Source organism: Scyliorhinus canicula, chromosome 8 (genome assembly GCF_902713615.1).
Source record: "Scyliorhinus canicula chromosome 8, sScyCan1.1, whole genome shotgun sequence".
NCBI classification, from domain to species: Eukaryota; Metazoa; Chordata; class Chondrichthyes; order Carcharhiniformes; family Scyliorhinidae; genus Scyliorhinus; species Scyliorhinus canicula.
In genome coordinates, this window is record NC_052153.1 from 67,417,573 (window position 1) to 67,442,627 (window position 25,055).

General features: G+C 44.5%; 1 protein-coding gene across 2 annotated transcripts in view; it reads left to right on the forward strand.

Moving 5' to 3' along the window:
• The window catches only part of slc12a2 (solute carrier family 12 member 2), a 267,674-nt gene that overhangs the window by 190,383 nt on the left and 52,236 nt on the right, over positions 1-25,055 (forward strand). For both annotated transcript variants that reach the window (XM_038804704.1, XM_038804705.1), the window contains exons 15-20: positions 5,743-5,842; positions 10,746-10,857; positions 15,973-16,113; positions 19,238-19,344; positions 19,906-19,985; positions 23,235-23,378. In XM_038804704.1, the coding sequence (XP_038660632.1) occupies positions 5,743-5,842; positions 10,746-10,857; positions 15,973-16,113; positions 19,238-19,344; positions 19,906-19,985; positions 23,235-23,378 (684 nt within the window). The remainder of the gene's footprint in view (positions 1-5,742; positions 5,843-10,745; positions 10,858-15,972; positions 16,114-19,237; positions 19,345-19,905; positions 19,986-23,234; positions 23,379-25,055) is intronic.

The window sequence follows — 25,055 nt, forward strand, 5'->3', positions numbered from 1 at the left end:
GGTGGGGATAATCAGGTTGTGGGATTTTCTGAACAGTGACATTTTCTTCCTGCATCAGGAAGTGAGCAGTAATCGTGCATTCCTGGTGTAACTTTCCTGTCATTGCCTTCTGTTTCTCTCGCTCTTTCCCCTTTTTAACTTTTTCTATTTGATCTTACTTATTGATTTTATTGTGGATTTTTTTGCTCCTCTTTACTATTTAAATGCTTTGTTTGATTACACAACACTGGTTTTCTAGTTCTCCTCAGAATAGTGACCATACAGATTGTGGAGCTGAGATGTTGAGTCTCCTGGGCCCATGTCACATTGCCATCCTGGTTTCAGAAGGAAGAGGGAATCCATATGGGCTGGGAATTTGGCATGAAGGTGGTATTTGGAAGTAGGCAGTTTCAATTCCAGGAAAGCCGGGGTTGAGCTGACCAAGTTGCTGTGTGCCTTGGAACAAGGATTTGTGTCGGACTGAAAGACGAGACTATTTTGTCATAATCAGGCTGTCTGCAAGAACAAAGTAATTTTTAAGCGATTAAGAAAAATAAAATAAAATAAGCTGAAATAAGAGAGGGGCAAAAAGAAAATGCAGTTGCCTTTAGTGAAATTGATTCATAGAATGAAAATAGTTAACGATAACATGATCATAGATTAGCAAGGACGAATCATCAAAGCTAACTGCGCACTCTCTATGCTATTACATTCTTGCACAAAGGATTTTTAAAATTGAAAATTCATCCTTGGGCGTTCGAGTATAACTGGCAATAATTGTCAGAGCATGAACATGGCAGTTAAGCATTAGCAGAGCAAAATGTGGCTGTGATAATTTGGAAGACTAATTGATGTAATTTACCTGCAGGTCTATACAGGGACACTGGCAATGAATAACTTGAACATCATTTTCATGCCATAAATTTATAATATATCTAGTTACCTGAAGTAAGCAAGATTGTTCTTGCATTAGTATTTTGTACATTTGATGTGTTGAAGTTTATCTCTGTTCTGTAAATGGTCCTGGATTATGCATATGTTGGTATCGGTTTAAATATACTTGACTGAAAAGGAAGGGAAACCAAAGAGCAGCTTTTATCTTTTTGAATCTGTGTGTTTCTTTGTATTTAATTGTACTCATACATTTAATTGGCGACGAAATTTCTATTTTACAATAGCAAAGGATTTGAAATCATGGGCTTTCTGGTTTTTAACTTTAGCTTTTTTTGTAGTGACATGGTGATAGTGCACCCAATCCGTGCAGTGTTATTCAAAGGATAAAGCATTCTCATCTTAGTTGCTTTCATTTATTTAATAGCCACTGTCAAACATAGAATATTCAGACATAAACCAGAGTACTTCACTGTTTACTGGCGGAGGAAAACATTGTACAAATTGTCTCTTGCAGTTCTTTTCCACTAACCATTCCTCCTCGCCTCTGCCCCTTCCCCATTACAACCACCACTTTAACAATTGTGCAGCAACAACTGAGAGGAATTGCAGCTAGTGGTGTAAACTGTCAGTTGTTTCAAAACTTTTGAGGAAATCTGTTTCCTGTTATATGCTCTTTGTCTATCGTTTAAGGGGAAGTATGGCGGCAAGTGGTTAGCACTGTTGCTTTACAGCCCCAGGGACCGGGTTAAATTCCTGGCTTGGGTCATTGTCTGTGTGGAGTCTGCACGTTCTCCCCGTGCCTGCGTGGGTTTCCTCCAGGTGCTCCAGTTTCGTTCCACAAGTCCCAAAAGACGTGCTTGTTAGGTGAATTGGACGTTCTGAATTCTCCCTCCGTATACCCGAACAGGTGCCGGAGTGTGGCGACTTGAGGGGTTTTCCACAGTAACTTCATTGCAGTGTTAATGTAAGCCTACTTGTGACACTTATAAAGATTATTATTATGCATAGCAATTATCCATTTTGGAATATGCATGCATTTAAATGTGAGAAATCATAAAGTACAGTTCCTTTTAGCACTTATTTTTGACTCTGACCTATGCTTTGCTTAGATGAAAAATCCTTTGTGTTTGTTAGTCTTGTGCATAGCATTTTGTTAACCGATGTTAAATGCACGGATTGGGTCCACTGTCACCATGTCACTACAAAAAATCTTTGCAAGGACTTGAATCTGTGCCAGTTCTCCTATAACTGTGCAGTCAACTGGATGTCTCAACCCACACTTTGTAGCCTGGCTTGGGTTTCGTGATTTATGACGATTATCAGAACTGATGGGCTTGATACTGTATTTGACTTTAGCAGATCCTAAAGGTCTCGGATCCCCTAGCGACAGCAGGAATTGGGACCATGCTGCTGGAGATATTTGATTTGCCAAAAGTTCTGTTTTGTTTCATGGGATTGTCCTTTGGGTGATTAATTTAGGGTTGAGCAGTTGAAGCATTCAGGTAAACATAGCTGTCCATCCAAAATGTACCTCATCCCCTTGAACTTTGGTTCAGGATGGTTCCACCTACTTCAGTCCCTGCACAGCCCCCCGCCCCACCCACAACCATTTTTTGTTTTCTCCCTCTCCGCCTCACTCTTGGCCATTGCTCTCTCTCCCCCTCACTTATCCTGATCTTCCCTGAGCTGAGTCCTAACTGCTGCCACTACTTTCTTGCACACTAAGAGGGTGACACCTGGTGGTGAGAGGACAAAGAATAGGAACAAAATGGTTAAAGTGCCCAAGAAAGTTATTCACTCCATTGTGTCCATACTGGCTATCTGCAAGGGCAACTTAGCTAGTCCTGTACCACTGCATTTTCCTAGTAAATTTATTCTCTTTACCTGCCCCTCAATTCTTCTTGAAAGCCATACCTGAATCTCTGCCACCAAAATTGGTATATTCCAGATCCTACCACTCACTGTAGAGGTGTTCTCCTCTTGTAATGGTTGGTTCTTTTGCCATTCACCTTGTCCTTTGGCTCTTGACCCTTCTGACCATGGGAGAAGTAACTCCCTATCTACTCTATGGCCCACTCGTAATTTTGAACACCTAATAAATGTCCCCTCAAACTTCTAAGGAGAACAACTCCAACGTTTCCAATCTGCCCACATGACTGATGTCCCTCTCATTTCCGGAACCATTCTCATAAATCTTTTCTGCACCTCCTCTAAAGCTTTCACAGCTTTTCTAAAAGGTTATGGTGCCCAGAATTGGACATAATACTTTTAGTTCAGGCTGAAGTGGTGATTTTATAAACGTTTATAGTGTATGCCTCCAATTATAGAGCCCAGGATGCTTTTTAACTCTTTCTCAACTCCCCCTGCTATATTTGTGCATATTTCCCACCAGCTCTCTCTGTTTCTGCATTTTTGTATTGCTTCTCCTGATTCATCCTTCCAAAATGACCTCCAAACTTGACACTTCTCTGCATTAAACTTCATGTCATACGTCTACCCATTTCACCAGCCTGTTATAATAATAATCTTCATTGTCACAAGTAGGCGTACATTAACACTGCAATGAAGTTACTGTGAAAAGCCCCTAGTCGTCACATTCCGGCGCCTGTTCGGGAACAGAGGAAGAATTCAGAATGTCCAAATTACCTAATGGTACGTCTATCAGGACTTGTCGGAGGAAACCAGAGCACCCGGAGGAAACCCACACAGACACTGGGAGAATGTGCAGACTGCGCACAGACAGTGGCCCCAGCCGGGAATCGAACCTAGGACCCTGGCACTGTGAAGCCATAGTACTAACTACTGTGCTACCATACTGCCCAGATGTTCATTCCCTCTTGAAGTCTAACACTACCTTCAGTTCACAGTACTTATAAGTTTTGTCATCTCAAATGTTGGAATTGCGCCACACACCCAAGGCAGACATTATCTGGCCATTTAGTCCGGCTGACAGCGATCCCTGGCGTGGGTGCCCCTGCAGCAGAAGGTAGAAACAAGGAGAAACCCCATCATCTTGTGATGGGACCAGAAGATCCTGCTGCCGCCCAATAGCCGGCTGCCTCTGCTGCTGCAAAACACGCTCTGGGGAAGAGGGAAGAAAATCCCACCCCAAGTCTTGATTGTGGTCCTAGTAACAAACTCTGGGCAGCCCCACTACATACTTTCCACCAATCCAAGAAACATGCCCCTATGTTTTCTGTCACTCATCAAACTTTGTATCCATGCTGCCACTGCCCCCTTTATTTCATGGACAAGCCTAATATGTGGCACTTGATAAAATATCTTTTGAAAGTCCATGCACATCTCACAACTGCATTGCCCTCATCAATCTGCTGTAATTGTACCAAAAAACATCCTAATTAAGCACAATTTACCTTTTAACAAATCTCTGCTGACTTAATTAATTCACACTTGGGGTCCAAATAAATGGCTGTTAATTTTATTCCAGATTATTGTTTCTAAATGTTCTCATACAATGTAGGTTAAACTGACTGACCTGTAGTTGTTGTGTTTATCTATATGCCCTTTATGCCCTATGAACAAAAGGTGTAACCTTTGCAATTCTCTTGGTCTGGAGCACCATCTCTGTAACTAAGGAGGATTAAAAGATCACGGCTAGTGCGTCTGCAATTTCCACCCTCATTTCCACCCTGACTTTCATCCATATCATTGGATGCAACTGATCCAATCTTCCAGTACAGCCAACTTTCTTAATCTTCTCTGCATCAAATTGTAGCTCAAACAGTGACTCTAATAACTCCAATTTCTGTTTGACTTGGCAGCATTACCTTTGGTGAAGTCAGATGCAAAATACTCATTTAGTACCTCAACAATGCCCTTTGCCTCCATGTCTACATCCTTGTTTTGGTCCCTCATCAAGGTCCAGCCTTACTGTGCAATTCTTTTGCTATTTATATGCCTGTGAAAGACTTCTGGCCCCCCCTTAATGTCATCTGCCAGTTTGTTCTCATAGTATTTGCCTCCTTTATTTCCTTTTCCACTTCTCCTTGCTCTGAATTTTCTATATTCAGACTGGTTCTCATTTATCTGTTAACAATGTGACAACAGTCATACACCCATTTTCTGCTTCACCTTGCTCTATCTCTTTCATGATCTCGGGAGCTCTGATGCACTGTTCCCCTGAAGAATGTACCTTGATTGTACCCAAGCTATTTCCTGTATAAAGGCAATCCATTGTTGTGTTCCAGTTTTGCATGCCAATCTTTTATTCCAAATCTTTTGCCCAATTTGTTCTCCCCCCTCCTCCTCCCCCCATTGAAATTGTCCCTCCTCGAATTAATTGTTTTTACTCTTGATGGCTTCTTGTCATTTTCCATAGCCAGTCTAAACCTTATGAACACTGTTCCCTTAATATTTTCCCTTCTGATACTTGATTCACTTGATCTACTTCATTCCCCAGAAACAGATTCAACAATGCCTCCTTTCTTTGCTTTGACAGAGTCATCGGACTCGAAACGTTAGCTCTTTTCTCTCCCCACAGATGCTGCCAGACTTGCTGAGATTTTCCAGCATTTTCCCTTTCGTTTCAGATTCCAGCATCCACAGTAATTTGCTTTTTTTTAATGCTTCCTTTCTTATTGTGCTACAAGCATGCTGATCAAGAAGGTTTTCCTGGGCCTTGCAGATACAATTAGACAAGGTGAAAAGGGGTATAAGGTGTAATGAGATACTGTTCTATAAGGCAGACAGTAAGTAGCTGTGTAATAGATAAGACCTGTGGTGTTTTCTGTAGTACTTTGTTCAGGATCTAATTTGCCTGAATTCTTATAACTACCAATGTAATGAATCTAATAGTGTGATATACACAAATGTTTTAATTTAATTAAACTCAAAATATTTCTTCTGCAGATGTAAATTGGGGTTCTTCCACACAAGCTTTGACTTACTTGAGTGCCTTGCAACATGCAATACGACTTACAGGAGTTGAGGACCATGTAAAGAATTTCAGGTAATTGCAAGTCTCTCAAATAGGCAATGCAGAGTTACTGAAGGGAAAGCTCATCTTTGTAAGTGAAGTCCATTTGAAGACTTCTACGTAAACCTAGACTGAGTTTTTGTATTAACAATGTTATTCACATTTTAAAATGATTTATGGTAGGTGCTCAATGATTTTGCTTTACAACTAATCATGGGGAACAATAGGCACATTCCCACATCAATGTGGGCACAGTTCTCTATTGTGTTGAGGTACATTGCCAATTCATGGAACAACAGAATAAGTTATGTTTGGTAAATTTACATGCATATATTTGCTTTGAGCCCATAATTGTATCTTATCAGCCTTTTAAAAAAAAAAAAATTACTTGCCTAGATAAGTGCAACTCCAACAACACTCAAAAAAGCTTGTTGCCATCCAGGACAAAGCAGCCCGCTTGATTGGCACCCCATCCACCACAATAGCATTCACCCCCTTTATCATCGATGCACAGTGACAGCAGTGTGTACCGTATACAAAGATGCACTGCAGCAACTCACCGAGACTCCTTTGAGGTTACGGGTTTGGAGGATGCTGTTGAAGGAGCCATAAGATGTTACAGTGCATCTTAAAGATGGTAAGCACTGTAGACACAGTTAGATGATTTAGGCAATGAATATTTAAGATGGTAGATAGGTAGCTAATCAAGCAGACTGCTTTGTCCAAGATGGCATTGAGCTTCATGCAGGTTGTTGAGCCACACTTATCTATGCAATGATAGAGTATTTATCATAATTGTGTATCAGATGGTGGAAAGGCTTTGTAGAGTCAGGAAGTGAATCACTTGTTGCAAAATACCCAGGCTCTGCTAAAATAGCCTTTGTATTTATATGGCTGGTCAAAAGTAACCCCTGGATATTTATGTGAGGTAATCAGTGATGGTAATGCCATTGAATGTCAAGGAGAGATGGTTGGATTCCCTCTGGTTTAAACTGTTCATTGTCTAGCACTTGTGTGGCATGAATGTTACATGCCACCTAACAGCCCAAGTCTGGACTTTGTCCGGGTATTGCTACATGGTAGCATGGACTGCTTCAATCCTTGTGGAGACAAAGGAGGGATTTTCTGACTATTCTTATCAACGGGTGCTTCTGGTCTTGCCAACCCCCACCATGGGGGGTGGATTCAATGACCGTGGTGGCACCAGAGGATTCTGCCTTTGCCCAATGGCATGCCGCAGAGAAACATGCTGCAGGTGACATGGAAAATGACACCCCCCCCCCACACACATTCAGGATATCCCTGAATCTTGTTGGCACTACCACCGTGCTAAAGGCGATTAGTCTTCGAACAGATCTAACAACAGACTGGACCTCCATGCGGTGGTAAGGGCCATCAGCAGCGGCAGAATTGTACTTGACCACAATCTGCAACCTCATGGCCTGGAATATCCCGCACTCTACCATTACCACTAAGACAGATTATCAGCCCTGGTTCAATGAAGAGTGCATGAGAGCATGCCAGGAGCAACATCGGACATACTGAAAATACGGTGTCAACTTGGTGAAGCTACAAAACAGGACTACTTGTGTGTCAAACAGCATAAGCAGCAAATAATAGATAAGAGTTAAGCAATTCCACAACCAATGGATCAAATCTAAGCTCTGCAGTCCTGCCACATCCAGCATAATTGGTGGTGGAAAATTAAACAACTCACTGGGGGAGAAGGCTCCACAAATATCCCCATCCTCAATGATGGAGAAGCCCAGAACATCTGTACTAAAGATGCTATTTCAGCATTCACGACTTGTTCAGCCAGAAATGGAAGTGGAAGGGGCAGCACAGTGGTGCAGTGGGTAGCACTGCAGCCTCATGGTGCCGAGGTCCCAAGTTTGATCCCGGCTCTGGGTCACTGTCCATGTGGTGTTTGCACATTCTCCCCGTGTTTGCATAGGTTTTGCCCCCACAACCCAAAAGATGTGCAGGGTAGATGGATTGGACGCGCTAAAATTGCCCCTTAATTGGAAAAATGAATTGGATATTCTAAATTTATATATTTTTTTAAAACGGAAGTGGATGATCCATCTTGGCCTCCTCTGGAGGTTCCCAGCATTGCAGTCGGCCAATTTCATTCATTCAACGTGGCAACAAGAAACCGATGAAAACACTAGTTACTGCAAAGGCCATGGGCCTTGACTATATTCCAGCAATTGTCCTGAAGACATGTGCTCCAGAACTTTCTGCGGCCCTAGCCAAGCTGTTCCAGTACAGCTAGAACATTAGCATCTACCCAGCAATTTGGAAAAGTGCCCAGGTGTGTCCTGTACACAAGAAACAGGAAAAATCCAACCCAGTCAATTACTGCCTCAACAATCTGCGCTCCATTATTAGTAAAGTGATGGAAGTGACACCATCAAGGGCACTTTGCTCAGCGATAACGTGCTCATGGACACTCTGGTTGGGTTCCGCCAGGGTCACTCAGCTCTGACCTCATTTCTGCCTAGCAGAATGTTGATACTGGGCATTCAGCAATGGTAATGCCATTGAATGGTAGGCGGAGGTGGTTAGGTTCTTTTTTGTTGAAGGCAATCATTGCCTGGAACTTGTGTGGCACAAATGTTATTTGTCACTTATCAGCCCAAGCACAAGTCTTGCTGCTTACGGGCCTGGACTGTTTCAGTACCTGAGACTATTGAATGAGGTACTGAGCTCTGTGGAAAATATGCCCATTTCAGACGTTGTGATGGAAGGAAGGTCATTGATTATGCAGCTGTAGATGGTTGGGCATAAGGCACTACCCTAAGGAGCTTCTGCGCTGATATCCTGAGACTGAAAACATTGGCCAACTACAAACATTTTCCTCGGTATGACTCAATCAGTGCAGAGTTTTCCCCTTGATTCCCATTGACTTAATTATGCTAGGTTCCTTGGTGCTACACTCAGTCAAATGTTGCTTTGATCTCAAGGGCAGTCCCTAATACCTCCTCTCTGGAATTCAGCTGTTGACATTTGGGCCAAGGTTGTAATGCGGTCAGGAACTGAGTGGCCCCAGGAGAATCTAAAATGAGCTTCAGTGCGCAGGTTATTGCTGGGTAAATGTTCCTTGATAGCACTGTCAACAACACCTGTTATCACTTGCTGATGATCGAGAGTAGACTCGTGGGGCAGCAATTGGCAGGATTGGTTTGTCCTGCTCTTTGTGGACAATACGTACCTCTGCAATTTTTCACTTTACAGAAAGTCCTGGAAATACTTAAAGCTGGGCAATGGCTGTGCAGAAAAAAGACTAGTTTCTTCCCCCCATTTGGCGTGGGGGGCGGGGGGATGGTGTGGCCGGAACAGTGGTGCAGACATTGAATCCAGTGGGAGACTCAAAACAGCATTTACACCGGTGGGATTTCTGTTTGATTGTCGTCGTTTCCTGCCATGCTCCTGCCCCCCACCCAATGACGTAACGTGGCAAAATCGGTGTCTGTGGGTCTTTTGCTTCTTCTATTTGTTTGGGGGTTTTTTTGCACTGGCGGGGGAGGGGGGCAGGCCCAATTTTTCAGGAGCCTAAGTTAAGCCCCCTCCCCCTGCCCTGCCAGTATGACATCAGACACCGCCCCCTTACTTTGTATGGCACATAAAAACAGCAGTGCAGCCAGCAGGCAACATCTGCTTTCCCCGCCCAGGTTGAAACTTTGCCAAAAAATGGCAAGTTCCACCCAGTGTTTCGGGTTGATATTGCAAGATGTTTTACGTGAGTGTAATCAGACAAATGGTGACACTGAGCCATAAACAAGATATTCGGACAGATTACCAAAAGGTTGACCACGGGTAAGTTACTTTCAGGTATTTACTAGAAGAGGAGCAGAGTGGAAGCTTTGGCAGATATTTCTAGCTGTTGGGGGGCCTAGTCAACCAATAGTGGAGTAATGAACCCGGAAATGCAAGAGGCCAGAGTAGGAGTGCGGAGATTTTGAAAAGTTCGTTAAAGGTGGAGGAGGTTTCCGATGCAGTCTATAAATAAGTAATTTGAACTGAGGGTAAGAATTTGAAAATCCATTGCATGTATTAATGTGACCCACTCAATGTCAATGTAATTGACGCGATCTATTGGCCTCACGGCGCCCGTCGCAGGATATAAAGAGGCCGGTAAATCTCGCAAGAGACCTCTTTGCAAGATTTACTGGACTCATCACACCTCACAAGATCTCGAGGCATCGCGAGCGGGTCCCTCCAATTGAGGATGGGAACCAGATTTGCATATTCATATGAATAGTTAGTCACAGTTGAATATGTCTACGCCTGATCTGTACAGCGCCTGGGGCCTAACCGCCTTGCCTTGGAGACCTTGAGCAGGCTCTGTTTAGCACTGGCTTCCACAAACATGGACAAGGCGCAGCGATACTTGGAGGGACGAGTCTCTCAGACGATCAGGGGCCCCTGAGTGGTTGATGCCAACCAAGCATTGTCGTGACTGACCCAGTGCCACTCAGGTGCCACACTGGCAGTGCCACCCGGTTCCCATGTGGTGCTGGCAGTGCCAAGGTGACTGGGTGGCATCATGCCCATTGCAGGGGATGGGCCTGGGGTGCTGTGCCCTTAAGGTGAGTGGGCTCGATGACCCCCTTATTGGTGAATTAGTTTTTGGGGGAAGGGTCTGGAGGCCACGATTTGGGGAGGGCTACAGATCGGAGCACCATTTTAAAATGGCGCCCTGATATCTGGCGAGCGGAGCTCGTTGGTGCAATGTGTGGTCAACACGTGGTGCTCATCGACGAGGCCCTGAAATGAAACGGTGTCTCATTTAATAGCCGGGTTGTTCTTGGCGCTGCCAGCGCTGGAAACATCCAGCTAAACGTGCCCTTCACATGAATCCTTTCCGTTAAATCGTGCCCAATATCTCTCTTTTGGCTTTATTCTGAACTATTACTGTATCATTTTTGTATAGGCCCCAATGCCTATTGATGACTGGTGCTCCTACATCCCGTCCAGCTTTGCTCCATCTCGTTCATGCATTTACCAAAAATGTTGGACTCGTGGTCTGTGGACATGTTCATACGGTGAGTTCAGTAGATAAATTGATTTTCAATTTAAACAGATTTTAACACCATATTGGTTTTACATCAGTTGACTGTCAACATATGATCGACAAGGTATGCACAGTTTAATTGTTTGTTAATCCTTAATGGGCTGATTTAGCTCACTGGGCTAAATCGCTGGCTTTTAAAGCAGGCCAGCAGCACGGTTCAATTCCCGTATCAGCCTCCCCGGACAGGCGCCGGAAAGTGGCGACTAGGGGCTTTTCACAGTAACTTCATTGAAGCCTACTCGTGACAATAAGCGATTTTCATTTCATTTCATAATGGAATAATTTAATTGATTTTTTGCACCTCTTGGATATCTGATTTAAATTCCTTTTCTACTGATGGGATAACAGTCTTTTTGTCAGGTCTTTGAGATTTTATACTTGTGGGTAGCACAAAATATATTAATTCTACATTAATTTATCCCAATTTGCCAGTTTCCTTCACAATGGTCAAAGGCTTCAGCATGGGGACTTCTGGTTGCGGCGATGCGGAGCTAAGCCGCACGTTCGGCTGCTCCCGCTATTTTCGGACTTTTGGGCTCTTTTTAGGGCCCGTAACGGCGCTTGATGGACTTTTCCCAGTGTAGGAAGACATCAGCAACGCTTCCCTGCCGGTGGATGGCCTGGACCAGGAGCGGGGCGGTTAGAAAATCGGCGCTGGAGCAGAGAAAGATACAAGGGAGGAAGACAAAGATGGCGGCGGGTGGGGAACCGGCAGCGTGGGCGCAGGAGCAGCAGGAGCTGCTCCATCGCTGCTTCAGGGAGCTGATGGCTGAGCTGCTGGAACCACTAAAGGCCTCGCTCGATAAGCTCATGGCGACCCAGACGGCCCAGGGGGCAGAGATCCGCGAGGTTCGGCAAAAGGCCTCGGAGATTGAGGATGAAATCCTAGGCCTGGCGGTGAAGGCGGAGGCGCACAAGGCGCTCCACAAGAAATGGCAGGCGAGGCTTGAGGAAATGGAGAACCACTCGCGGTGGAAGAATTTGCGGATCCTGGGCCTCCCTGGGAAAAAGGAAAATCACTTATTGTCACAAGTAGGCTTCAATTAAGTTACTGTGAAAAGCCCCTTGTCGCCACATTCTGGCGCCTGTCCGGGGAGGCTGGTATGGGAATCGAACCGTGCTGCTGGCCTGCTTGGTCTGCTTTAAAAGCCAGCGATTTAGCCCAGTGAGTTAAACCAGCAAGGGAGGGTGGGGCCTTGCCGCTGACTATGTCTTTGGTGTTGATCTCGCTGATTCTGAAGTGGGATAAGGACCCCCTTCAGTGAGGATCTTATAGACCGATTTCACTCCTCAACATGGGTGCGAAACTGCTGGCCAAGATACTGGCCAGGAGGGTGGAGGACGTCGTGCCGCAGGTCATACATGAGGATCAAACGGGTTTTGTGAAGGGGAGGCAGTTGAATGTTAATGTGTGGAGGCTTCTCAATGTCATAATGATGCCGGCAGTGGACGGGGAGGCGGAGATAGTGGCGTCGATGGACATGGAGAAGGCTTCTGATAGGATGGAGTGGGGATATCTTTGGGAGGCTTTGAAAAGGTTCGGGTTTGGTGAGGGATTTATTAGGTGAGTGAGGCTGCTGTATAATGCCCCGGTGGCGAGTGTGTCACAAATGGGAGGAGGTCGGTGAATTTTTGACTGTACCGCGGGATGAGGCAAGGGTGCCCCCTGTCTCCCCTGCTGTTTGCGCTGGCGATCGAAACCCTGGCCATGGTGCTGAGGGAGTTGAGGAACTGGAGGGGGATAGTGCAGGGGGGGGGGAGAAGCATCGGCTGTCGTTATACGCGGATGATTTATTGTTTTACGTGGCAGATCCGGTGGGGGGGTGCCGGAGGTGATGAGGCTTCTTGGGGTGTACGGGGACTTCTCCGGGTATAAGCTCAAGGTGGGGAAGAGTGAGCTGTTCGTGGTGCATCCTGGGGACCAGGAGAGAGGGATTGGGGAACTCCCGCTGAAAAGGGCGGAGAGGAGCTTCAGATACCTGGGGGTCCAGATAGTTAGGAGCTGGGCGACCCTGCACATGCTCAATTTTACGAAGCTGGTGGAGCAGATGGAGGAGGAGTTTAGGAGGTGGGATGTGTTGCCACTCTCCCTAGCGGGCAGAGTCTAGTCAGTCAAAATGACGGTGCTCCCGAAGTTTCTGTTCCTCTTCCAGTGCCTCCCTATCATGATTCCTAAGGCTTTCTTCAGGCGGTTCAATAGGAGTATTATGGGATTTGTGTGGGCACAGAAGACCCTGAAGGTGAGGAGGGTGTTCCTGGAGCGGGGTATGGATGTTGGGGGGGGGGGGTTGGCGTTGCCCAACCTATGTGGGTACTACTGGGCTGCAAACGTGGCGATGATATGTAAGTAGGTGATGGAGGGGGAGGGGGCTGCATGGAAGAGTGTGGAGGCGGTGTGCTTTGTGGGCATGAGCCTAGAGGCGTTGGTGACGGCGCCGTTGCTGCTCCCCCCAACAAGATATACTTTGAGTCCGGTAGTGGTGGCTACCCTCAAAATGTGGTAGCAGTGGAGGCGGCATAGAGGGGGAAGTGAAGGCTTCAGTCTGGTCCCCGATACGGGGGGACCACCGGTTTATACCAGGGAGGATGGACGGAGGGTTTTTGAGCTGGCACAGGGCAGGTATCAGGCGGATGGGGGACCTCTTTCTTGACGGGAAGTTTGCGACCTTTGAGGAGTTGGAGAGAAGGTTGGGCCTCCCTCCAGGGAACACTTTTAGATACATGCAGATTAGGGCGTTTGTTGGGTGGCAGGTGGCGGAGTTTCCACTGTTGCTGCAGAGGGGGGTTCAGGATAGGGTGCTCTCGGGGACGTGGGTCGGTGAGGGGAGGATTTCGGCAATCTACCAAATGATGCCGGAGGGGGATGAGGCCTCGGTGGAGGAGCTAAAAGATAAGTGGGAGGAGGAGCTGGGAGAGGAGATCGATGAGGGGATGCCCTGAGGAGGGTGAATTCCTCCTCCTCCTGCATGAGACTTGGTTTAATTCAATTAAAGGTGCTGCATAGGGCACACATGACTGGGAGTAGGCTGAACCGATTCTTTGGGAGAGAGGACAGATGCGTCAGGTGTTCTGGGAGCACAGCAAACCACACCCACATGTTTTGGGTGTGCCCTGCGCTGGAGGGCTTTAGGAGGGGTGTTGCGGAGACGTTGTCAAGGGTGGTTGGTTGCAGGGTTGAGCCGGGCTGGGGTCTTGCAATTTTTGGGGTAACAGCGGAGCTGGGAGTGCAGGAGATGAAAGAGGCTGGTATTCTGGCCTTTGCGTCCCTGGTAGCCTGGCGCAGGATTCTTTTGCAATGGAAGGATGCGAGGCCCCCGAGCGCAGAATCCTGGATCAACGACATGGCTGGGTTTATCAAGCTGGAGAGGATCAAGTTTGCGAAGGGGGTCGGTGCAGGGGTTCTTCCGGCGGTGGCAGCTGTTTCTAGGCTTCCTGACGGAGCATTAGGGGGACGGTCAACTTCAGCAGCAACCAATGGGGGATATGGGGTGGGGGGAGGGGATGGGGGGTATGGGGGGGGATGGATGGGATGGATGGGAGATATGGGGGGGTGGATGGGGGATATATGGGGGGGGTGGATGGGGGATATATGGGGGGGGTGGATGGGGGATATATGGGGGGGGGTGGATGGGGGATATATGGGGGGGGTGGATGGGGGATATGGGGGGGAGATATTGGGGGGAATGGGGGGATATGGGGGATGGTGATGGATGGTGGGGGGGGATTGTTGGGGGATGGTGGGGAGGATTGATGGGGGATGGTGGGGGGGGGGGATTGGTGGGGGGGGGGATGGGCGGGGGTGTTCTCTACAGCGTATGTGTTATGTTGTTTTCATGTTAATTATTTTTGTTAATTTATTGTTTCAGTATTTGGGGAGGGGGTTACAATTTTTTCTCTTTTCTTCTGTTTTGTTGGTTAAAATCTGTTGAACATTTGAAAATTGGTAAATATCAGGCAGTAGAAGATCTTTTACTCCTGCTAAGCTGTAAAAGTAGCTATAAATAAATTAACAAATTTGGTACTGCTCATTTTTTTTTCTCTAAAAATGTCCTGTTTGGAAAGCAAGGAACATCGGCATAATTGGGACACAAGGCCATGGGCTGGATTCTCCAGTTGCCGATGCTGAAATAAGTGTTCGGCGACCGGCCGGAGAATCAGAGTTCCCACCAAATTGGGGGCGGAGCCGCTTTTGCGATCCTCCGTCCCCTCCAAAGCAGCGTACTCTGAGACAGCCTCAGGACTTTGCCTGAGGCCCGGACCCGATGCTCCACCCCTGACCGCCCGAGTTCCCGACGGCGTGGGACATGTGTGGTCTCATCTGTCAGGAACTCGGCGTGGCGACTGTGGATTCAGTCCAGCGCCGCCACAATCGGGGGAGGGCCTATCCGCGCGCATGGGGGGGACATTATTTGGGGCTGGGTGTACTGGGGGGTGGTCAGGGGCGTGCGGGCCAGTTGAAGGAGGGGACTATTTCATGGACCAGGTCCGCGAGCGACCGCTGCAGGCCGCCACTGTGCGCATGCACGGCCACGGACCTGGCAATTCACCAGGGCATATCGGCAGCTAGAGCCAGGTGATCTACGCTGCCATCCTGCTAGCCCCCAGCAAAATGGGGAACCTGTGGCCGTTTGCACCGTTTATTCTAGCGTAAAACACCACTGTTCCCATGCCGGTGTGGGGTCATAGCCCCAGAATTGGAGAATCCAGCCCCATGGCATGGATTCTCCAAAGGAATGGATGGAGAATCCCGCCCCATTTTGATTCACCTCGGTAACCCCAAATTCGCAAACAGAATTCATATGTCACTCCGTTAATCCCCTTGCTAAATGCATATCCAACTGCATCATCGCATTACTAGTCAACCCGCCATCAGTTCCCTGGCCAGTCCATTCGATTCAGTATGCATTCTAGATAAAAAATTTCACAAGCCTGCATTGCATTTCAAATTTGCCTATTCAACTAATAATCTTGGTTAACTAGGGCCAGTTTAATTCAGGATAAAACCAAGCTCCATGATCTATTACTTACAAAACACATGTCAATAATTTAGTGCAGTTTGCTGAAATCGATGTTTCGTTCCCATTAGGGACCTCGTAGACAAGCGTTGAAAGAAATTTCAACCGATCAGGCCAAGTACCAACGATGGTTAATCAAAAACAAAATGAAAGCCTTCTATGCGCCTGTATATGCGGAAGATCTGCGTGAGGGAACACAATTCTTGCTTCAGGTATGTTTTTTCATATTAACAGTTTTACTTCAACTAAGTTGTTTTTATCTATTTTGCCCTTGGTGGGGGGAGGGGTTATTCAGCTTTATAATAAGTACTTTCAGCCACTGGGAGTAAAATCTGGAAGTGCATAAGTTAGTGTTTTTACCCCCTGTATTGACTTGTATTGGGTTAGAAGTATTGGGTTAGAAATTGTATCAATCACTCATCTTGCAATATTTGTTAAAAAAAATGCCACTCATCAACAATTCAAATTTGAAGACTTAATAAAAAGCTTAACTACATCCCACAGCACGCAATCTTGTTGTTTATACTTGTGGCACATTAAACCTACAAGAAAAATTATCCTGTGTGCATGCTGGAATATTTAATTAGACAAAGTTGAACCGAACTTCTCATCTTCCATAATTTTTTTTTGTCATTACAAAAATATTGTGCAATTGTTACTTGTGCTTATGTTTGCTTCACTCAACATTCGCTCACTTTGAGATCATATGCATAAGGTTCTAGAACGTCCTTGGCTCTAGTTACGTAGCTTTTTTGGTCTAAAGGTACCACTACATTCATTGTTTTTACTCAATATTGTCTTTAAAAGTGTGTTTATTTTCAAAACCAAGCAGACCCCAGTTAAGTGAGGACAAACTTGCTTTCATATATATACATATATATCTCTTTCAACAACCTCATGATTCCCCAAAATGCTTTACAACCAGTTGAGTGGACTTTGCAGAGTGTGGCTACTGCCTCTAATGAGAAATGGTAATAGCCGAATAATCTCACCCAGCATGAGACTTTTTGAGTCAGATACACTTTACACTAAGTTAGTTTAGCCTGCCGAAGCAAATTGTTGGGAATTCCAGCTGCTCATCCCTACCAAAACACATGTTGCTAGATTAATCTCTTCATGGGCATGTTTCAGAAGAACATCATGCCTGGGCTTTACACAAAACCATTACATCTGTTCACTATTAAAAGGAAATCCGTGGAATAGGATTGGCAATGGGTTTCAAATTCTTATTACATTTCCACCATGTAGCAATTTTCTAATGCTCTCCACCTCCTCGGAGAAAGCTGTGCGGGAAGGAGAAGTGAAAGAAAAGGGATAATAAGAAATTGGAAGCAGTTTTTACCAGCTGCTCCTGCATGGTTCTTGTCAACTGGCAGAAGAAAAGAACCGGCAGAGACCCCGTTGCCTAGCCCCTCAAATGTGATGTTGTACCTTGCCTCAAAGAAACAAAATAGCTACTGAAAATGTAGGATGCCAGAAGTTTCCATGGCCTGCCTATGTTGTATTTCGTGCGAGAATCTCAAATATTGTGACTGGATGATGTTAATAACATATTGAAAGATTTAGGGTGCTATTTTGTGATGGGCCAGGGTTTAGAGAACCCCAAAGTGTATCACGGAGTTGACCTGACCCACCACTTTTAATAGATTGTGGTATGAGGAGCACACAGCCCACTCTACAGGTGTGGTACAGCAGAAATGAAAAATTATTTTTTAAAAGCAAAACAATGTTTATTCTATGAACTCATAACAGTTCATTCAATTCAAATACAACCCCCAAAGAATACAACACTAAGTAATCCTTTAAGCTTTCCTTTTAACATCCATAATACTTAAAACACCTTTCAACAGAAGCACATTAGGTTTACATTCACTGCTGAGAACATTTATAATTCTGAATTCACCAAATGATCAAGAGATAGTCTTTTGAGGGCAGAGAAAACAGCAGTACACCTACTTGGTCTGGCTTCAGCTCCAACACTGAAAACAAAACTAAACAACACCCTGCAGCCTGCTCAAAAACAAAAGTAAAAAGCTGACAGACAGCCCAGCTCCACCCACACTCTGACATCACTGATGTAATAAACATTCATTTCTTAAAAGTACTCTCACTACAGATATTTATATACACACATTTATAAGCACCCATTCCTTAAAGGTACTCTGCATGACAATTTAAACAAATTAAGATTCTGAATATAGAACATAGAACAGTACAGCACAGAACAGGCCCTTCGGCCCTCGATGTTGTGCCGAACAATGATTACCCTACTTAAACCCACGTAACCCGTATACCCATAACCCAACAATCCCCCCATTAACCTTACACTACGGGCAATTTAGCATGGCCAATCCACCTAACCCGCACATCTTTGGACTGTGGGAGGAAACCGGAGCACCCGGAGGAAACCCACGCACACACTGGGAGGACGTGCAGACTCCACACAGACAGTGACCCAGACGGGAATCGAACCTGGGACCCTGGAGCTGTGAAGCATTGATGCTAACCACCATGCTATGGCACAAAGGCAGCAGTGCCGTTCGGTGATTAGTTTCTTATCAGCAACCACAATGTGAATAGTGAGCATTTTTAGTTAGCTCAGTTGGCTGGATGGCTGGTTTGTGATGCGGAGCAATGCCAACAGTGCGGGTTCAATTCCCATACCGGCTGAGGTTAACCACGAAGGCCCTGCCTTCTCAATCTGGTCCCTCATCTGAAGTGTGCTGATTCTCTGGTTAAATCATCATCAGTCAGTTCTCAATGGGGAGAGCAGCCTATGATCTTCGGGAACTGTGTCGACATTTACTCAGCATTTTCCATCTCACTTTTTCCTTCCTATGTCTCTCTTCCTTTGCTCCTTTTTTCTCTGTTTCTGTAAAATTCCATGAATTGGTTTGAAAAACACTTCCCTAATTTGTATATTGGGAACCAGCTCCTGGAACTAATTCTGTTAAATCAATTTTCTATAGCCTGATGGCAGGTTCGTAAACTGGGTAAAATTGGATTTAATTGCCACTAGACAATGGGAAACTGACTTGACAGCACAAATGCTGGAAGGTACTGCACAGTATTCTTGGCTCCTAAAATCAAACTGAAAATAATATGCAAGTAACTACATTTAGAAGGACAGTCACATGGTTCATTGCTAACCTTGAATATTCCTTAGATAGTATGACAACTTTCTGTTTCCTACACCAGCTGCCTTGTGACCTGTGAATTAGATTGCCAAATAGTGCCGCATCAAGGGGCTATATTGTATTACAGTCCGTGCCAACATTTAAGACGCGTGTTTGATGGAGAAATTACATTTTAATTCTGCCTCTGGTCTTTTTCCAGGCTGTAGGACTTGGTCGAATGCGGCCCAACACACTTGTCTTCGGCTTTAAAAAAGACTGGCATCAAGCCCTGATGAAGGATGTGGAAAATTACATCAATACTGTTCAGTGAGTTAATCTTCCTAATTACCATTCCATGGAGTAAAGCACCACCTTGAAAACAAAAGCAAGCTTTTCTTTCCTTCTTTTGGAGGTGGTTGTAAGCAAGTTAATAAGATTGTTTCAGGTTGTGTGAGAAGTACACCTTTTATAGTTCTTTAATACTGGCCTAATCAAAACTGTGGCGAGATCAATTGTTTTAATTCTGCAGGAGATTAAAGGTATACAGCCATTTTAGTTTTTACATTCTGGAGTTCAAATAGTGAAATAAATAAGAAATAACAATACCAATGTTTTGAAGACTTTCAAGTATGAGAAAGTCCAACTAGATGTTTTCCAATTATCTCAAGTGGCCAATTCCTTTGACATATGATAATAATGCATCTTGGATATTTTGGCGATAAACTTTATGGCAGTATTTCCCTTTTCAGAAAGTTAGAATGTCTTTGTTGTATAAATGTTTGTCTATATGCAACCAGTCCTTGTGAAATATGCTTGATCTGGTGTAATAATGTTATTTCATTTTTCTGATTCATGAACTATTCATTGTAACGCATATTTTCTTTGCAGTGATGCATTTGACTATCAGTATGGAGTAGTCGTCATTAGACTAAAGGAAGGTTTTAATATTTCTCACCTTCAAGCACAAGGTGAGTTTTTTGATCTGCAATTCTCCATTATTATACGGAACCAGCATGCTATTGAAAATGCATGTTCTTTTTTTTTTTACTCTCCCACACTGGTCATGGTTTGCACTTATGCTGTTGCTGGGAATTGTTGATGTGGGGAACCACCTTATGTTGGGAGAGATCTTTTGAGGAGGTGTCACACCTGGGCAACCTTCCCTCGTAATCAGTACTTCATCCTGATTTAGTTCTGTATTTACATCATCCAGAAGGAAGACACTAATTCTACTGCTCAAATAAGACAGAGAATGAAAAGTGCCAGTTTGTTCAATTCATTCATTCATTCTTTAATTTTTGCTCTCCCCTTTGTTTATTGTCTGCTGATGCTATGTCCGGAGCTGTTTTTTTGCAGTTTTTGTCAGTGGTGGTTTGCCATTGCCTAACACTCTGCTTGTCAGGGAAAGGAGACAAGTTGTAAGTCTACCTGAGCTGGAGTGGCAATTAGACCCATGCTATTGGCATTATCCTGAACCACAAACTAGCCATCTAGCCAACTGAGCTAACTTGTTTATTCAATAAGGGATTTTTGTTTCCTCACTCAGATTGCCTGTTAGTGTCACCTAGTATACAGTTTTATGTTCTGAGCTCTTGCTATTAAAAACTAGGTTGAGAATGCATTAAAGTGTATTGTGTAGCATAGCTAGCAAAAGGATCTCTGTCTAATGGAATGAAAATAAGCTTGTGCCCATGTCCAGAGATGAAAGAATAGTGTTCAAATACTAACTATTCTATTTGCAATTGGTTTGTTCTGACTACTGAGCAATATCACTTTTGGTGTCTTTAAGTTTATAACATCCAGGAAAAGTCATCTTGCCTAGATCTCATTATCACAGTATAACCACTAGCCATGTTAAGATATAGAAATACGAGTTGAAATATAATGGCCATTTGCTCCATTGTGTCTGCTCCGCTATTCAAAAACATTGTGACTGATTTTGCACTTCTGTACACCTTTGCACACTATCCAAATATCTATAATTCCCTTAGTATCCAAAAATCTATCCATCTCTGACTTGAATATGTTCAACAACCCAACATTCTATGGTACGGAATCCCAATGAACTAAACCTCTTCTATTGTGCATCTTTTGGGGGGCATAACGTTACAATTATTAGATTATGTTTTGGCATAGTGCCTTTAATCTAAGGTAAAATGAAGCAGATCATGTTACTTTTTCTGAACAAACGGGCCTGGATGATTTGATTAGTTGCAATTAACGGGAGTCCAGACTGAATTACGGGGAAGAAGATGCAAGATGTTCACAACTGGGGACATTGTTAGCAGCCTGTGTGATAAGTGAATAGATTAAGCATCTCCAAAGTCCAAAAAGGGTTGAGAATGTTTGGTTGCAAACAGTTGTGCTTTAACTTGTTCATTTACTTTCCCACGATATAAGAGGGTTGTGGTCTTGAGGAAAGCTGATCAGCATTTCTACCTGGATACATTGCCCATATGATTCACACTGCCATAGAGATTTAATTTGAGAGGGGCAGATTTAAGATATTCGTGAAAACCCACAGGCGAGTTCTTTCAGAACCCAGGAATAGGCGAGAAGCTGTAGGCAACTAGACACTAGTTGAACGCACATGAATGTGGGTAGGAGCTTGCACTGGGATTTGAATTCATGGGGAATTAAAATAAGGCTGAAAGATTTATCTAGCTTGCACTAGAGAAAGAATCTCCTCGAAGAAAACCTCACTGTGAAAAGACATTTCTAGGAGTAAATGTTCCCAGGCTAAGAAAGGAAAGATTAGAAGTAAACCCTAAGAATCTAACCCTAAGGAGCTAGGAATCACCTTGTACTGGTTCTGGGAGAATTGAATGTTTAGTGAAAGGATGGTGTAAAGCATATCTCTGTACTGTGTTTTTGGTTATGCTAAACGGAAAAGGGGGATGTTCTGTATTGTGGTTTAAGGTACAAGTAGCCTACGCAGATGCTGTTTAGTCATTTGTGCTTTTAATCTTTTGTTGCAGTCAAAGTCTTAAAATGACCAATCTTGTCCTCCTTTCAGCTACTAACTGGAATTTCACATTTATCAGTTCTTATTGAGATCATAACAGTTAGAACAGCACCTGTGTGCCTAGGTCGATGAATAATAATTAAGAGCTTCTCAAAATAAGAATATTTTTCTTTCTAAATTGCAGTTGATGTTAGTGAACAAGTACGGTGACCATCCCCTTATGGATTGTAGGAATTTCATAATGTATATTGGTAATTCCTAGCATCAGGTTTGTCAGTCAGATAGCAAATGTTCTCAGACATTTTAAATGGTTTCACGTTAGTAATCCAGTGGATCCAAAGGTGTAAATTATATCTCTGCTTGGACTTCTTAACCCTCTTGTGATTTCATCATCTCTTGGCTGTTTAGCACAGGGCTAAATCGCCGGCTTTGAAAGCAGACCAAGGCAGGCCAGCAGCACGGTTCAATTCCCGTAACAGTATCCCCGAACAGGCGACGGAATGTGGCGACTAGGGGCTTTTCACAGTAACTTCATTTGAAGCCTGCTTGTGACAATAAGCGATTTTCATTTCATTTACCTTTGGAATTGACCTACATTTTCCAATAGAGGTATATTGGATTGGCAGCAAAATAAGATGGCAAATGCCTTAGTAACTTAGTGGTCTGCTGTCTCTCTTGTCCTCGCTGCTGTTTGCATTTCCATTTACTTGGCTGAGAGTTGTTGAACATGTCTGCCTAAATGATAATCTTTTATTGTCACAAGTATGAAGTTACTGTGAAAAGCCCCTAGTTGCCACATTCCGGCGCCTGTTCGGGTAAGTTGGTATGGGAATTGAACCCACGCTGCTGGCCGCCTTCTGCATTACAAACCAGCTGTCTAATGAGTGGGTTTATTCAAGCAAATCGTTATTTTGTTCACTTTTCTGTCTTTATTCACTCTCTCTCTCATTCATTCTCTCAAGGGGCTGATTTAGCTCACTGCGCTAAATCGCTGGCTTTTAAAGCAGGCCAGCAGCACGGTTCGATTCCCGTATCAGCCTCCCCGGACAGGCGCCGGAATGTGGCGACTAGGGGCTTTTCACAGTAACTTCATTGAAGACTACTCGTGACAATAAGCGATTTTCATTTCATTTCTTGATTACATATTCTGGTTTTAAATGTGAAAATACTAGTTTCACATTTAATGATGGTATTGAATTGAGCATCAATTCTTTTTTGAGGTGATCAGTGTCTATTCTATTCCTATGTACAGAAGAGCTGTGTGCTTCTCAGGAGAAATCTGCTCATCCCAAGGATATAGTGGTGAATCTGGAGCACTCTGATGCAGACTCTTCCAAGCCATCTTCTAAGTCAGTGAGTGAAACCAACAGCCCAGCAGTGTCACAAGACCAAAAAGGTAAGAAATCACAGGCTTGCGGCGGCATGTGGCGCAGTGGATAGCACTGGGACTGTGGCGCTGAGGACCCGGGTTCGAATCCCGGCCCTGGGTCACTGTCCATGTAGAGTTTGCACATTCTTCCAATGTCTGCGTGGGTTTCACCCCCACAACCCAAAGATGTGCAGATTAGGTGGATTGGCCATACTAAATTGCCCCTTAATTGGAAAAACAAAAAAGAATTCGATACTCTAAATTTATATTTAAAAAAAAGAATTCACAGGTTTGATATCGGGGCGAAAATGTAATGCAGTGCATGTTTAAAATTTCAATGATGAGTTTACTAATAAAGCAATCTTTTTCCCCTTTTGATTAGTCTCCATGTACCTGTTTCAATGTCCCATGAATGTAAAAGGCAAATGAAGTTTAAAATGTAGAGCGATCGTCCATATCTTGAGAGCGATTTTACAATTTTTTGGGGAGTATAACCCCCGTCACCAGGATTGGGGAAAAAAAAAAACCAGCTGGTCCCTTTTTATAGGACTGACAAAAGCAAAGACTGGTCCCTTTTAATTTTGATTACTCCTTCAATAAACTGGCCAGTCTTAATTTTTTTGCTTTTCAAATGTGAACTAATCTGCTGCATAGTGTTATGATCCCAGTTGATGTTATAACTGGGTGGGAGGTCCCAGAATGGAATCCTGGCTCACTTGTAAAAATAAAAAGTGGAGGAACAGAATCACAGAACCGTTAATTAGTTTTAACAATCAAGAAAAAGAATCATTAAACATGGAAAGATGGATTATAATACAATATTCCTTTCCTGCCCCCCCCTCCGCCCCCATCAAACAATTAAACAGAGGTTTAAGATTAACACATATGACACAGTACATTTGAAGCTACAATGATCTCATTGACACACAGTCCCTTTTTTTAAGCCACACTAATTGGCTGTCATCAAATGTACGCTGCGCTCTGAAACCGAGTTAGTATCTGTGGATTTCTTCCTCAGAATCCCCCCAGATGATTATCATATGTGAGTTTCCAAACTCCATTCCCAAAAGATGCTTTAAAATCGTCTCTCATAATCCGCTTTCCGTTAGCGGTTTTTATTTTGAAATCCACTCCCAACAGGTTTTCCAAAGGGGGCAGCAGGGTAGCATGGTGGTTAGCATAAATGCTTCACAGCTCCAGGGTCCCAGGTTCGATTCCCGGCTGGGTCACTGTCTGTGTGGAGTCTGCACGTCCTCCCACTGTGTGCGTGGGTTTCCTCCGGGTGCTCCGGTTTCCTCCCACAGTCCAAAGATGTGCGGGTTAGGTGGATTGGCCATGCTAAATTGCCCGTAGTGTCCTAATAAAAGTAAGGTTAAGGGGGGGGGGGGGTTGTTGGGTTACGGGTATAGGGTGGATATGTGGGTTGAGTAGGGTGATCATGGCTCGGCACAACATTGAGGGCCGAAGGGCCTGTTCTGTGCTGTACTGTTCTATGTTCTATGACTCTTGAACAGAGCTTCCACTCCACTTTACCAGTGATATACAGCCACTAATTGCTCCACAATTATTTCAGTGAAAGGTGGGGGTGTGCAGGACAGGTAAGTAGGGTCCTCTGGGAGGTTTTGTGGGTGATGGGTGGGGGTCCCAGAGGAAGGAAATGCTGTAAGGGGGCTTGGAGAGGGGGGACCCCCCAGGGACCCCATA